The 16,437-nt window shown below is 31.9% G+C and overlaps 1 protein-coding gene across 1 annotated transcript in view; it reads left to right on the forward strand.

Annotated features, from left to right (window-relative positions):
• The window catches only part of LOC139527009 (VWFA and cache domain-containing protein 1-like), a 56,046-nt gene extending 46,816 nt beyond the window's left edge, over positions 1-9,230 (forward strand). Inside the window, exons 21-25 of the mRNA XM_071322240.1 lie at positions 892-995; positions 1,750-1,869; positions 3,863-3,996; positions 7,604-8,084; positions 8,724-9,230. Coding sequence (XP_071178341.1) covers positions 892-995; positions 1,750-1,869; positions 3,863-3,996; positions 7,604-7,905 — 660 coding nt within the window. The 3' untranslated portion in view covers positions 7,906-8,084; positions 8,724-9,230. The remainder of the gene's footprint in view (positions 1-891; positions 996-1,749; positions 1,870-3,862; positions 3,997-7,603; positions 8,085-8,723) is intronic.
• Positions 9,231-16,437: the final 7,207 nt, after the last annotated feature.

Here is a 16,437-nt window from a genome sequence, read left to right on the forward strand (position 1 = left end):
AATTTTGACGAAGTAGGATCCTGACTGTTCTTATGAACATAACGAGTATTTTTAGATAAAGATATTTATTTGAGATAACAATTGAAAACAAATTTCGCTATCGTGTTCATCAGTTTTTCCGACTACATTTGCAAAAATACATATTTTACAGCCAATCTTAATCTATTCCAAATATTTCAAGTGTCAAACTGTTTTAACAATATAGTCGATAACAATGTGTGGCTGTTGATGGAAGGGAGAAAAATCATTATGCTAAAAAAAGTATATAAAAAATACCGAACTCTAAAGTTATTAAATATTCAAAACGAAAAGGTTCATTAAAACTATGTCTGTTTGAAATGTTTGGTCTTTTGTGTTGTATGATTACAATTTATGGTTACACATGTTTGGATGTTGATTTTGTTAAAATATTTAAATTATAAACAATTTTCATACTAGTGTGAGGTTAAGCTAGTTACAAAACAAGATTCAACCAACCACTTTCTTCGGAAAATGCCTTTTACCCAGTCAAGAAAGTCACACTTGTTTTCCATTCGTTTGGGTGGTCCATAAACTCTCAAGTTTTATTGTTTTAGTTTATAAGGACTTCCTTTCTTTTACCATTGATTTTTGTTATATTTTGATGGTCATCCCCTTTTTATATTGACACCAAAGTTGGCTTCTTGTTTTGTTTTTGTTATACCCTTTTGTCTGAAAGCGAAATGAATTACATGAACAGCAATGCAGTGGATAATAGTTTTGCGGATTGCGGATTGTAAATCGTAATTTCAGGATCGTAACATTAAGTGTACTTATAATTAATATAGTTTTTAAAGCATTGATCGTGCACTCAGTAAAATTATAAAAAAAAAAGAGTAAAATTTAATATTTTATTTTATTTTATTCATTTAGTTTGGATCAAAGTCACCAGATGTAGTTGAGTGCCAGGATAGCTGCGACTGCTTGTGTCATATACCAATTACCTATGACGTTTGCTCTAACAGATATAATACCGCGTACGTTCAAATAACTGCTATGTATGATAGATTATATAATGCTGATATACCCAGATAATCACCACCATTTCAGTATTCATAAAATGCGGCAATTGTATTGTTACTCAACTCCATTTTTTCAACAATTATATTAAGCAACTTTAAAAATTTCTCTCTTTTTGTGCTATTTCGGAGCATTTTAATAAACAACACTTATTTCAATTAAGTTTAATCTACTGAATTCAAACGTGTATATCATATTTATCCAGGCCAGTTTAAGTTCATCATTTGTGATTGCCTTAGATATAAAGTGTATGTAGTGCAAAGGTCATATCTGGGCATTATATGTATATGTTGACTTTATTTCCATCATCAATTCAATTAATACAATAAAATGTTTCCAATAAGCGTGTTCATCTAAGAAAATAATTTTACGTAACAGATAAACAAAAAATAGTCATTATTAAGAGGTGGTATAGAAAAGAAAAATGTGTCTGAAAAATAATAGACCCATCATGCAAAAAGTACACAACAAACTGTTCGGGAAACCAAAGATACTATTAATTACTTAATGAAACCAACGCTTGAGTGCGCCCGAACCCCTTCTCGGGATTGAACTTCATCATGAAAGCTCAAAATTTAATGTTAACCTCTTTAGCATTATTATAGTTACTTTCTCCTAGTCTCCTTAAGAAAGTTAAGTCAGTACGACCAATACAACTCGTTTTTCGGCATCTGTCGTTACGATATATACTTTATCTTTCTTGAATTTCAGATCCGCTCCATCACCATGTAGTGCAAGAATCCCTGATACATCTGGTAAAAATGACCCTGATAAAACTGATGGACTGGAAGCATGCTATACACCAACATGTTACGGGAAGTCTTCAAAACAGTAAGAATGAGATATATGTTGTATTTTTAAATGTATGTAGAAATGTTTCAGTAATTTTAATCATACGACCTCGGCTTACATTGGTGATAAGTTAAGTCTGAAGTTCCTAGTATTCAACAGTTACGGTCGGTATATATCCAAAGTAAGACAGGATCTGATCGCATGCTTTATCTAACAAATGGAAAATAAAAAGGGAAAGGGGAACGACTGTAACCGAATCAGGAGGACGTGTAAACATTTGAAGACAAATAAAAAAAATCGCGGCACAATGAAGTTTAGCAAAATCTATCTAGAAACATTCTAATGTCAATTTCAAAAGCTTAAAGAAACAATTAAAGAATTGAGAACCCAGAGAATTTCAATCTTAATGTACACTTGAGTAAGAGAATCATAAAATAAATTTTATGATCAATTGAAGACATCGGTAGGTATTCAAAAAATAATTTATAGATTCGGTAAGGACAGTTCGATTGGATACTCAACATTTCAATATTTGAACATCGAATAAAATAAAGTGTCTATGTACAATTAATAGTTATCAAAGGTACCAGGGTTATAATTTGATACGCCAGACGCACGTTTCGTCTACATAAGACTCATCAGTGACGCTCAGATCAAAATACAGTTAACTCATCATACTGATTAGACTGTCATACAAGTGAGAGGTTTAGCTAGCTATAGAATCAGGTTTAATCCAACATTTATCTACATAGTACCAAAGCAAGAATATGATAGTTGTTATCCATTCGTTTGATGTATTTGAGCTTTTTGGTTTTGCCATTTGATTATGGACTTACGTTTTGAATTTTCCTCGGAGTATTTTTGTGATTTTACTTTTTTCGTCTTCAAAACACTCATAATTGATATTCAAATCAAAATAGTTAATAAGCAAAATGAAGTACGAAGTTGAAGAGTATTAAGGACCTAAAATTCCGAAACGTTTGTTAAGTAGAAAAAAATGTATTTCTAGGGTAAAACAATCTTTAGAGTTACTATGTATTAAACAATGCACTCTAATTCAAAATTCTTGACAATTTTTTAAACAATAAGCAGCCGTCAACAATTACCAAAGACAAGTGTTTATACCATTATAAGTTCATAGTCTATCAAAGTACCTAAATAACAGCAAGCAATAAAAAAAAAATCCCTAATGAACAAAAGCATTAAGTTATGGCTCAATTTATATAAATATATTTGTAAAGGAGAAAATTGAGAATGATAATGAGGAAGGTGTCAAACAGACAACAACCCGACCAAAAAGCAGAAAACAACCGAAGGATGTACTGTCAACGCTGAAAACTTAATGTTTCTCATCAAAACTAGCACAAGCAATACTTTTTGACCTTTTTATTGTTTTTCAAATCGGAGGGGTCTATACCCGCTAGCATTATAATCTCCTCTTTGAAGAAACTTCTATTTTTTCAAAATATATGAGGGTATGGAATATTTAAAACTAACGATATTGTGAAAATGAAATGACAGTGTAAAGGTCTTTTTATCTGATTCTTTGTTTTATTCGTTCCAGTGATAAAATGAGTACAAAAAGTATAAATAAAAAAGCCATCCTCTCCATATGTGCATATATGCATGTTACAGGCCAGGAAGCACGTCGGTGTTTATTTCTATTTTTATGTTTAATGTTCTGTCGATTAGAGGATTTAGTTTTGATTGTGGATCAGTGATTGTCTGTGGTAACTTAATTACAAATACAGGAGATGGACATGGGATATTGTTGAAGACTGCATACTAAATATAAATGAGTGTGATTTGGACATCTATTAGATTTTGGGAGGCTTCCCGATTTTACTCATATAGTTGTTTCATAATACGTTTATTGACACTGTCTGCAAATGGACGATAATGACTACTACACAAACTCGTATAGTGGATTTGAAATTATCTGTGGTATTTATCAAATGAAGCATTCATATTTTGTTATATGGTTAGCTATTGATGGAGTCGTTATTTTCAACTTATTTAAATCTTATTTTAGAGAATGTTATAGCGAGGCTGAGTGCACGTGGTGCGAGTATACAGACCTTGGACAACAAATAGCTACGCCGTGTTGTAGACTGAAAGAGGATTGTTACTTTGGTAAAACAACACCAAAAAACAGAGATACATGTGGTATGTGTTATCAATATCCAATAGATTCAGAAGAATGTTTGTTCTTTTTGATTTTTATTCAAAATTTTGAATGCTAAAGAACAGCTTACTTAAACTTTTTCAATGCTTTTAAAGCATTTTTCGGGATACGATTGCTTTTAAGCAATCTGTAGACTTATACCATTGACTGAGGACCATGCCCTCACGTCAACAGTTTTATTCTTAACATCAAGGAATATCTCAGATTCTTGAGATTGTCTTGCTTTAAATGGTATGAAAAAACAAAAGGATTGAATTTAAACAACTGTCCTATAATTCTCTTCTCATAATCTTCATGTTTCGATATTTCCCTTGACTTGAATTCCGATCGATCTATTTCTGTCACATAAGAACTGAAGTGGAGTTTTCTTATATGTCACCGTTATGAAAATAATATTTGATATTTGATATTGTACTTCCATAAAGAAATGAAGGTCGTTTAATTAACATTTAATATACGTCCGTGCTACAAATTACAAGTCTAGGGTTTGTTTAGGTAAGTATGCGCATGTGTATAGTTTTCTTGACTTGAAGGGGTATCAGATTGAATGGTTGCTCTAGATTCCCCACTCCATTGATTAATTTGAAATTCACGAGATCCTTTCTATGTCTGTTTGCTAATGAGGGTTATTGTTGTTGCATAATTTTAAATCATATGCATCATTTAAATCAAAATAATAAATGTAGTCCACAACGTAAAGGTGTAACTAGAACACCCCTTCAGCCAAAATGGAGTCTTCCATATTATCGCTTCGAGTTGTCTCCCTTCCGTAAGTAACTTTCGTCAAACGACGATACGTCGAGAAAAATTAACTCGTTCTGTCGGTTACCGACGGTGCAAGGGCTGTATAGTAATTCAAGGTCGTTAAAAACTTCCATTTTTTGTTGTTCTGTCGATAGACGTCGTTTTATATTAAAACCCATCGCAATTTAAACAGAGGAATGTGTACGGAAAGGAGTCATGCCCACTGACCCAAAGGAAATTAAATATTTAAAATGTTATTTACATTTCATTGTTGACATGAATAAAAATAATGTGGTCATTTTTTATAAATTTCCTGTTAACAAAAGTTTAAATATTCAAAAAGCTAAAGATTTTCTTATTCCAGGCATAGATTTCCTTAGCCGTATTTGGCACAACTTTTTTGAATTTTGGATCCTCAATGCTCTTCAACTTTGTTATTGTTTGGCGTTATAAATATTTTGATATGAGCGTCAATGATGAGTCTTGTGTAGACGAAACGCGCGTCTGGCGTACTAAATTATAGTCCTGGTACTTTTGATAACTATTAGAAATGGGGTTCCAACTAGAATTCACGTAGGAAAATAGGTGATAAGGTACAAAGTGAAATACCTTCTCTCACTCTCAGTGACTGCTGTTGAAAGTAAACTTGGAATTGATAGTACAAACATATAACACAACAATTACATTGTTCATACACTTGTATCGAGGATTGGCTATTTTTAAAGTTGAATAACTATTCAGATTACGTAAATTACATTTTACGAGCATTTTACACGTGCAATTAAATTATTTTTGAAAATAATACTAAATACTAATACATGTATCAAAGAAAGCAATGGCAATCGTATCCCTCAGAGAAATCTGCTCTTTGATCTTTACCATAGCACTGAAATGTGTTTCAGACGAAGGAAAAAATGCTAATAAAAAATAGTGTATTCTTAATATTTGAATCAACCTTAATTGAGCCGTGTGATTTCAACTATCATAAGAAATATTTCGACATGAAAAAAATAAAATAACAAAAAATATTGATCGCCGGTGATAAGTCTTTTATCAAAAAAGCAAAAGACCGAAATACATCTAACGAATGGATAACAATATCTACGCGTTACTCAATTAATGTTGATCTCAACGATTAGGAACAACCCAAAATAAACTCATCGTATATATCAGGATTGAAAATTTGTATTTGCTCCAGACGCGCATTTCGTCTACAAAATACTTAATGACGCTCGATTGAAAAATTTAAAAGGGAAAAAATAAAACCGAAGTTGAAGAGCATTGATAGCCGAAAGTACCTAAATGTTTTGCCAATTACAGCTAAGGTAATCTATTATTTAGGTAGTATAAAGTCTTCGTATTTTAAAAAAATCAAATTTTTGTGGACAGTTAATTTATAACAATGACTTTGAAAATAAATAACCAAGCCTTGATAATCACCAAAAAAAATGGTTTGTTCTGTGGTAGTCTGAAAATAAATTACCTGACTTGCAATGTATTGAAACAAATAACTCAGCAGGTTTAATCGAAAGTTCATTTTTTCCCCAAAAAAAATCGTGAAACACTTCCCAATTGTTTTAATAATAAAAGTATAAATATTATTTAAATATACTTGAAATGTCTGAAAATTGGTTTCCTTTAACTTGAGATATATTGTCTCAGGAAACCTAACCTCACTTGTATTTTAACAGGGCCGTAACTACATTGCGGCAAATGCCTCGTGTAGGAAATTTCAAAACCAAACGCTTGTCTCCATATCAAATTGTGTTCAAGGTGAGTGCCTTGCAAGAAGCAAGTTCTGTTTTCCCTCAGACGTAGCCCTGATTTTTTGGGATCAATGTTTCTTATTTATTTGTCTTTTGTTCATTGAATGCCCTTCTGTGTTTTGTTATGAACTTGATCATGAGATTAAAAAAAAACAGCAGCCACAGACTTAACTATGTGAATTCCATTTTCACTTTATCTGACATGCACATTGGTCTTTTGATGTTGTCCCTAGAAAGTTAAGTCTTACACTGAATTTATACATTTTTCTTTGAGACCAAAATATTGTCAAAAAATTATAACAACAAAACTTGCATTTTCAGATTATGAAAGGGTCTTTGGAACACCCAGAAAGCATGATTTTGTATCACTTGTTCTATAGATTCTTGGGCCTTCAGTGGCTGCAAAACCCTCCAAAAAATTTTTTACTCGCTTCGCTCGGAGAAATATATTTGCCATTACTATTAAAAGACGCTGGTTACAACCAAACTTTAATACTATGTATATATGCAATACATGTATATGCAGTTGGGAATATAAAAGATTCATTTCTGCAGAGAATGATGATTAATTCTGATTAAATGGTACATAATGACTATACTATACATGTATTATTTATAATAAACAAATCTTTTAAAAATTGTATGTTTTCGAATATCATAAATATAGATGTGAAAATGAATAATCCGTCCCTTGCTTTAAAGAAAATGAAAAATCTTGCTTCAATAGTGCAGTAAATGAATAATCTGTCCTCTTAGTTTAAAAAAATAAATAACCGATCAAAAACAACGCCTCCTGCCCCCCCCCCCCCCCTCCCGAATATCAAATGGTCGTCCCCTTGCGAGCATGGACAGATCGAGTGAAATTAAATAATAAACAACCTGTAGATTTGTATAAATGAAACTGAACCAGTGAGCAGATCGTGCCACAACACATTCTGTTCTTACCATGTGTAGATTGTATGCGAGATATTGTTGTAGTTAACAAACCAACCCTCAGAAAATTACTCTGGCTTTATCATATATTTATACCTAACCAATTAAAAAGGAAATATAAGTTCTAGGTAAATATCCTTTTCAGCACCGATATCTACCACGCCCCCTAGCTCAGGCGAGGGCGAAGAAGGTAAAACTGGTTGGATAGTTGGTGGATCTGTTGTAGCTGGAATAATACTCACTTTGATAGTGTTTGTTGGTGTAAAGTATTTCAGACATTGTGAAACAGAAGATCAAGTAGATCCATATATAAATGCTGTTCCTGATCGTAGTGAACTTCCCCAATACACAGAAAGAGAAGAATGCACCGGTGCAGAATCACCAAACAATTTCAGTGATAGGGCTGATCAAAATTTTTACAGTCAGTCAAATAAAGGATTTATATAGTAAGACTTGCTATAAAAAAAAACCTTGATCAAATACATGAGATCAACAATACATTATAATCAACAATCAAAACATTTAAAAGTATGTGCATGTCCTTATTGCTCACGGCTGTTATTCAGTTTAACTAGAAATATAAGTATGAATGAAGAGTAACGGTTGTCATGTATTGCAATCTGATTGTGAAAATTCGGGTATCGATTAGTGAGTGAAATTTAATACAACTCAGCTTTAAAATCTTTAAAAATAATCCACAAAAGGCAGAATGAAATATCAAAAAACGAAATGTATACCAATAGCCGAATAAACTTTTTTAAAATATTTTTTTTATTTCTGCTTTATAATATCTAATAAAAAATGACATTTTTTATAATTTTGTATAGATAAAATATATATTGCTGTTTACACTCTATACTCGTATGTCTTTATGAAGGTATGAATTAATAAATACAATACGTCTTATTCCGATTGCCTAGCAAACATATTTGACAGTGTAGTTTGTTTAATAAGTTGCATGTATACGTGTTCAAGCAAAACACAAATAGCAAAAATTAAATTTGAGATACGCGTTAGGGAGTTCAAGATCTAAAATTAGAAGAATAGATTAATTTCAATATGACTGACATAAATTCAACGGAGACGAGAAAAAAAATGAAAAAACAATATTTAACAAATCGATTAAATTCTTAATATATTAATATATTTGTATACTCGTGACAAAAGTTTCACTGGTTTTGTCATACAATCAACTCTATCTATACTATCAAAACGTGACAAATTATTTAACTGGGGGTCTTTGAAGTTTTGCCAGTCAAAACAAGAATGGTATATCATTTATTAGTGCTTTTGACAAATAAAGTTTTTTTTTCCATTTATGACAAATATTCAAATATAAATCATCTTGAAAACTATTAAAGATAGATAAAATCTTTAAAAAACAAACATGACCAGCAAAACAATATGTGCATAAAGGTCAGCATACTTGAAATTTTTTGTTGTCTTTTTATAGAAGTTATGGCCTTAAAATTACGACTTTTACACTTTATAATTATATTCTAATCTGAACTGTTTGAAAGTGTTCATTGTTAAAGATGAATAGACCTAGGTGAACGTCAAAGGCTCATTACAGTATTTAGTTCCTTCATATTATAAACTAATGTATTCTTTAAACACGGTATTATGTTGTTCCTTTACAATGTTATGTAGTTACCGCATTGTATGTATGTAGTTGCTTTCTTCTATTATATGACCATTGAACATTAACGAAAACAAAAATCAAACAATATTAATATATTGTTACTTTGCTATAAAATGTTGATAATTTCTAACATGATATACTTGTGTTATTATATTGTGAAGATGAACTGTTCTCATCACTTTGTTTCCGTCGTCCTGTTTTAGTCTGTGAAATATTACAAAAATCTTTTCTTCTGAAATTACTTTAACCAACTTTACCATAATCATCATTAATGTATCTAGTTTTAAAAAAATGTGTTCTGTGATCTCGCCCGCCAACCAAGATAGCCGACATGGCTCAAAACGAACATATGAGGTAAAATTCAAGTTTTGTCTATTATTTTGAAAACCGTTATCAATATATTAAATTTGACAAAGCCAGCAATGTTCAGAATGTTGAGTTCTACCTATTGTCTTATACGTCAAAACTGTCAGACGATTTCTTATAGGAGTTATTGCCCTATTTGCATTTTATCTGTAACTGTAACAGATAGAGGGACGCTTTAAATGCAAAAATGATCAAACTAGACATGGGCTACAAATAAGCATATTGGTTGAAATCGTCAGTCGACTCCTTATTAGAGTGTTGGGCCTTTGATGTCGATGTTTTATCAAATTTTTGCGTTTTGCCTTTGATCTTGAAAATTATAATTGACAGATAGAAATTTAAGTAGGCAAAAATAATCAGACAAGATGTACAATTAATACATTGTACAATATGGTGCAAATCGTTCAGTGACTCCTTATTGTAGTTATTGCCCTTTGTTGACGAATTTTACCAATTGTTTTGTGTTGTGCCTTATATGATACAAATTATAATAGATAGATAAAAACTTACATACGCAAAATGATTGACAAAACAAGATCTACTAACAAGTCAAATTTTGCCGATATAGTTAGTAGACTGCCACTCTTATTGGAGTAATTGCCCTTAATTAAGGATTTGTGTTGTACCCTCTCTTGTGTCTTGAGCAAAACTAAAGGAGGTAGAGAGAAACTAAACGGATAAAATTATCAGCAACACAAGGTCAACATAATAAAGATTTTTGTCATGAAGTCTTTCTCGTCTACAATGTTGGAGAGGATCCTTTGCTGATTATGCATATAGACATAGGTTAGCGACACAGGTTCTTTAGATTATCTAGTTATGTTATGTATACTTTCATAATTTGTGTATGTAGTTTCAATTTATGAGAGTATATTATTGTTTTTTCTTTGTATGATGTACATTTTTTATTTATAATGGGTATTTTAATATCGATAACATAGATATAAACTTTGTTCTGTGAAACAGATACTTTCTTGTGTGCAGATCTTTATCAATATAACTACGTGTAAACTTTATGATGATTATGTAACTTTTTTAACATAGATATATAAGTGTACAAGGAGCTTTTCATTGGAGATTTAAATGATTAATAAAAATTGAAAAAAGAAATGGGGAGTGTGTCAAAGAGACAACAATCCGACTAAAGAGCGAAACAGACAGAGGCCACCAATGAGTCTTCAACACAGGTGGAAATTCCATACCCGGAGGCGGGTGTCAGCTGAATCCTTAATAATGTGTACTAGTTCAGTAAAAATGGACGTCACACTAAACTCCAATTATATAAAAGAACTAAAGAAAAAAAATGATACAAGTTGACAAAGGTCAGAATCTCTTGACTTGAGATAGGCGCAAACATGATGATGGGTAAAACACGTTCTATGAAATCTCTACATCCCCCTCCTTAAACCTCTTGCCAATGTAGAATAAACAAAATATTATGAAATTATATGATGATTTGAAAGTAACTTTGTGCCGGTCTAACTTATTTTTTAGCATTTGAGTTTACAACACAAAAAGGAAAAGAAATAGTGTTTTAAGTTGGTAAAATTGAAATATGAAAATTCCAAATCAATTGCATATGCATTAGTATATAAAAATCAATGCCACCCATGTTCTGTGCTAATAGTTATCAAAGGTACCAGGCATATAATTTGATAGGTCAGACGTACGTTTCGTCTACATAAGACTTACCAGTGTCGCTCAGATCAAAGTAGTTAGAAAGCAAAACAAGTTCAAAGTTGAATAGCATTTAGGACACAAAATTCATAACCTAGTTTGCTAAATCTTTAATATGATTTATAACGTAAGCATGCAATTATATTAGAATTAAAAAATACTATAAGGACAAAATCAAGGAAACTATATGCAACTGTCAAACATTTAAAAAAACGTTAGCAAAACAAAAGCAAACTGAAGTCTATAAAAGCATCATTTTTGAGTCAAGATAACCATATAAATCTATATATATCTACATAAAAAAAATGCCTGTACCAAGTCAGGAATATGACAGTTGTTATCCATTCGTTGATGTGTTTGAGCTTTTGATCTGCCATTTTAGCCATGGCGTTGTCAGTTTGTTTTAGATTTATGAGTTTGACTGTCCCTTTGGTAACTTTCGTCCCTCTTTGATTAGGACTTACATCTAGAAATTGACAATGAATAAAAAAAAAAAATTATATAAATAAGGCCGTTAGTTTTCTCGTTTAAATTGTTTGACATTGTCATATCGGGGCCTTTTATAGCTGACTATGCGGTATGGGCTTTACTCATTGTTGAAGGCCGTACAGTGACCTATAGTTGTTAATGTCTGTGTCATTTTGGTCTCTTGTGGACAGTTGTCTCATTGGCAATCATACCATATGTATATCATCATAGATACCAGGATTCAAATTTAATATTTGCGCCAGACGCGCGTTTCGTTTACAGAAGACTCACTAGTGACGCTCGAATAAAAAAATGTTAAAAATGCCAAAGAAAGAACGAATTTTAATGAGCATTAAGGACTAAAAATTTCTAAAAGTTTTGATAAATACAGCTAAGCTAATCTAATTCTGAGTGTCGGTTGAAAACAACACTTTACGACAAAAGAGATGGTTTCAGCTCTCCAATTGTGACCTTTTTATTTTCAACACCATTAGTTCCAAATGGTGAAGATAAAATCATCACATCGTAAATTTTACGGACGCCATCACGAGTTGGTTGACCGTTATGGAATAACCGTTTCACGGATGATATCGGATATGTTCCTTATGTAGTAACTACAATCCCGTTCCCTTTTCATAAATGTGACCTACAGAATCAGACTATTTATCGACTTTGTAATAACATGAGCAACACGACTGGTGCCACATCTGGAGCAGAATCTGCTTTACCTTCAGGAGCACCATAGATCACCCCCAGTTTTGATGGGGTTCGAGTTGTTGTTGTACCACTATTTGTGACATTTTTACCTATTGTGTATGTTTGTTTTGTTCACACATCGTTGTCAATATAATGGAATTTGATGCCGCTGTCAAACAAGTGAGAGGTTTCGCTGGCTTTAAAACCAGGTTTAATCCACCATTTTCTACATACGAAAATGCCTGTATTAAGTCAGGAATGTGACAGTTGTTATCCGTTCGTTTAATGTGTTTTAGCTTTTTATTTTGCCTTTTGATTAAGGACTTTCTGTTTTGAATTCTCCTCGAAGATCAGTATTTTTGTGATTTTACTTTTTTCAAATATTTACTGTATGTTCAAATTTGGCAAGGATAAAATTAAAACAAATATCATCAAGGATATGTGATAAAAATGACAAGTTTCGTTTTATAATGGGTGTCAAATATGATTTGGAACCTATGCTACAACCTTTTTGTAACGTTGTCGAGAATCTGAGAAGGCTCAAATAAAGGCAACAGTAGTATACCGCTGTTCGAAATGCTTAATTCGATTGAGAAAAAAAATTCGGGTTACAAACTGAAACTGAGGGAAACTCATCAAATATAAGAGGAGAACTACGATACAACAGAAACACAACATTACAATGTAACGCACACAAAAACGAGCTATAATATAACAATGGTCATATTCCTGACTTGGTACAGGACATTTTAAGAAACAAATGGTGGGTTGAATCTGGTTTTGTGGTATGTCAAACCTCCCGCTTTTATGGCAATGTTAAATATAATTAAAATGACAACATTACAGGACAAGACTAAAATACAAATAAATGGGAGAACACATAGGACAGAGAAACACACGAATGACCGTAACATTATGTCGCATCAAACATCTCGTAATATTATTTCGATTAAATCATATGTATGTATATCGTTGCTTTTTGCAGTATATCTACTTTGAACTGTTTTAATCTTTTTTAAAGAGATATGAGATATTCTTTTTTAAAGAAGCCGGAATTTCACAAAAATATAAGAGGATACTAAGGAGACGTTACAATGTCAAAATGAATAGACAAAAAACACATGGTTCATAGATGATGAAACAAAAACCAACAAAACTGTACGCAGAAAACAGTTGGATATGAAAAAATAAATAATTAAGTTTCTGGCTCTAGACATACATGTGACAATGTGGCGGTATAATTCTAATTACTTCAGATCTCAACCTTTTTCTTTCATTCTCAATCAGGGAACTGCCACTAAAAGTACAACCTTTTCCTTTGGTCTCTGATGGCAAGTTGTCTCATTGGCAATCATAACATATCTTCTTATTTAATTATGTTTATATGCAATTGAAAATAGGTACAGAAGATGCCGTTAAGGAAAATCAACAGGATTGCACACGCAGAAATGGCTCCGCTGCTTTACTAATTTTGATTGAATTATGTAGAAAGTCTTAAAAAAAAGACTAGACAATAAGTATAAAATAAAATTGACGTTATCATTGATTCGTGTAAATAAAGTAAATGTCAGATGAACTTATCAGTAGTTCTGCTCATACAAACAAAATATCATTATGCGTAAATGTATTAAGAAGCAATGTAGTGATAATTCACATTTAACAATTCTATATACGAAAATATTTTTTGGAAATCTGTACAAGTGTGGTCTGCCAATGGTCTAAATAAATGGTAGAAATCTACAAATAAAAAATTTAAAATAAGAAAATTATGAATTGAAATCGGAAGATGTATATTCGATAGAACCGAATTACGAAAGGCGTGTAAAATGTTTATACGACATAATTAAGAAAATAATGGAAGTTCCACTTCGCTATGCTCATACGAACATAAAAAATCTAGTTGATAATTAATGAACAAAGTAAATAGCAACATGGGGTGAGAAATCGCACTGATCAGTTCAAAAAAGCGAAGTAGCTTCTGATATACAAAAGAAATAGTTTTGAGACACGAAGTTTATTTTTAAATTGCCTTTTATGTAACCGTCTTTAGCATGGTATACCGTGAGCTTTTAGTAGCTCATCTTGTGTTACATTTGTAAGATTGTTTTTGATATAGATGCTCTACGCGTGCCTTCAAATTGTAAGAAGATTAATCTGCACAAATGACTGAAATTGTGTTTTATTTTTTTCCACAGTACATCAATGAATATGATAGAACAGATCAGGAGAAAATAACGAAATACATATGTAGGACTCTAAAGTACGATGGTACTCTAAAAGTACGATGTTCGCGCTAAAGTGCGATGGTGTCAGACGCTAAAGTGCGATGGTTGTTTGTTTTTTATATTCAATCAGATGACACGCTAAAGTGCGATGGTATGACACGCTAAAGTGCGATGGTATGACACGCTAAAGTGCGATGGTATGACACGCTAAAGTGCGATGGTATGACACGCTAAAGTGCGGTGGTATATGACACGTTAAAGGACGTTGGTTTACACGCCAAAGTGCGATGGTTTAACAGGAATGGTGTTCAGGCAATGTCTTTTGATTTTTGCTGTGTTAATATTAGTTTTTGTATATTGTTTATAAATTATGCCGTTGTTTTTCTCTTTTGAATAGTTGTACACGAGTTATTGTGTGGTTTATATAACCAGCTATTCGACTATAGCCGATACTCAACGCCTTGGGTAATAAGTTATTAAGTGCGCACTTCAGCAACACGTACCAATTGTTTTGCAATGGTTGTTCTGATAACCTGAAGTCATAAAACTACTATTTATCTGCTGAGTTAGCCATATGCAATCACAGGCACTTGTCTCAGGAATTTTATAAAAGTATATAGGAAAACAATTCTGAAACATATGCCAGTGTATACAATGTATTGATTACTTTATCCAAGCGATGGTGTATAGTTATTTCATTTATATATAAATGTACCAGATATTTTTATTTTTTAATGTAGAATATTTGTTTGCTACCAGGACAGTATCATTTTGGTAAATCAAACTTTAAATTCATAGATTTGTTATTCTTCCGAATGACAGAACCCTGCTTGACAGTATACCGACAAAACATTATAAACTGTTTCATTCCCTTACTGTTTCGTTCCTCGATGTATGAATCTGTTCAATCGGCATCTCAAGATATTGTGTCTATCTCCTAAAGCTTTTCTTTTTTATGCTTTTGAATGTCAAGTCTCTCAACAGCTCTTGCTTTACAGCGCTCTGGACATTTTCAGGTAAAAATTCACGTTCTTCACTCATGATAAGAATACGTGTCGAATCTGATCAGTGATTTTCTTCCTCGACGAAGTTAAGGCGCGAAAACTGAATAACTCTAAGCGTGTAAAATATCAATACGGTAAAATTCAGAAATGCATTTAAGTAGTTTCTTGAACTTGATATAAAGAACCTGAGAACTTGGTATAACCTTTTGAAATTTACCATATGAAATAATCCATTAATGCTCATTAATTAGTTCTGACTGATTGTAAAATGCTCTGGATGTTTGAGATAAATACGTGCGTTCGCTTCGTTTTTTTTTGTTTTTTTTAAGTTATTTTTGTTTGACACTACACTTCTACACCTCGAAGCATTTTTTAATTAGATGACTGTTCCTTGGAAAAAATATGATAAAGATTTGTTTGCTGTAGTTCATTGAAAATCCTCTTCTGTAAATGCTATACATTACTTATAGAACGGTGGTTAAATGGTTAAAACTAAATGTTCTCCATTACAACATGGATGGACGTTTATCAACAGGTATTCCTATTGGAACACATAGCGACACTTTTATAGTTCCTGTATTGCTATAGAACATAGATCTTAAACAAAGTAAATAAAGATTCTATGTTGTTCCAAATTTAGAAATACTCACCGTTACCTTGATGATGTTTTTACTCTAAATAATCTAGAATTATCTACAAAGAATTATCCTGCCAAAATTTACCATTGGGAACTTGTTTTAAATAAATGTAAAATTAACAGATATGTATGCTCTTTTCTAGATCTGGATTTTGGGTTTTCAACGCGAAATTCAAACTCAAAACAAAAAATTTAGACAAAAGAGAAGATTATTTTGTTCTATATTGCTTATTTTCCATTTTTTTACTATAATTTTCCTTCGCC

Source organism: Mytilus edulis, chromosome 1, assembly GCF_963676685.1.
Source record: "Mytilus edulis chromosome 1, xbMytEdul2.2, whole genome shotgun sequence".
In the NCBI taxonomy this organism is placed as follows: Eukaryota; Metazoa; Mollusca; class Bivalvia; order Mytilida; family Mytilidae; genus Mytilus; species Mytilus edulis.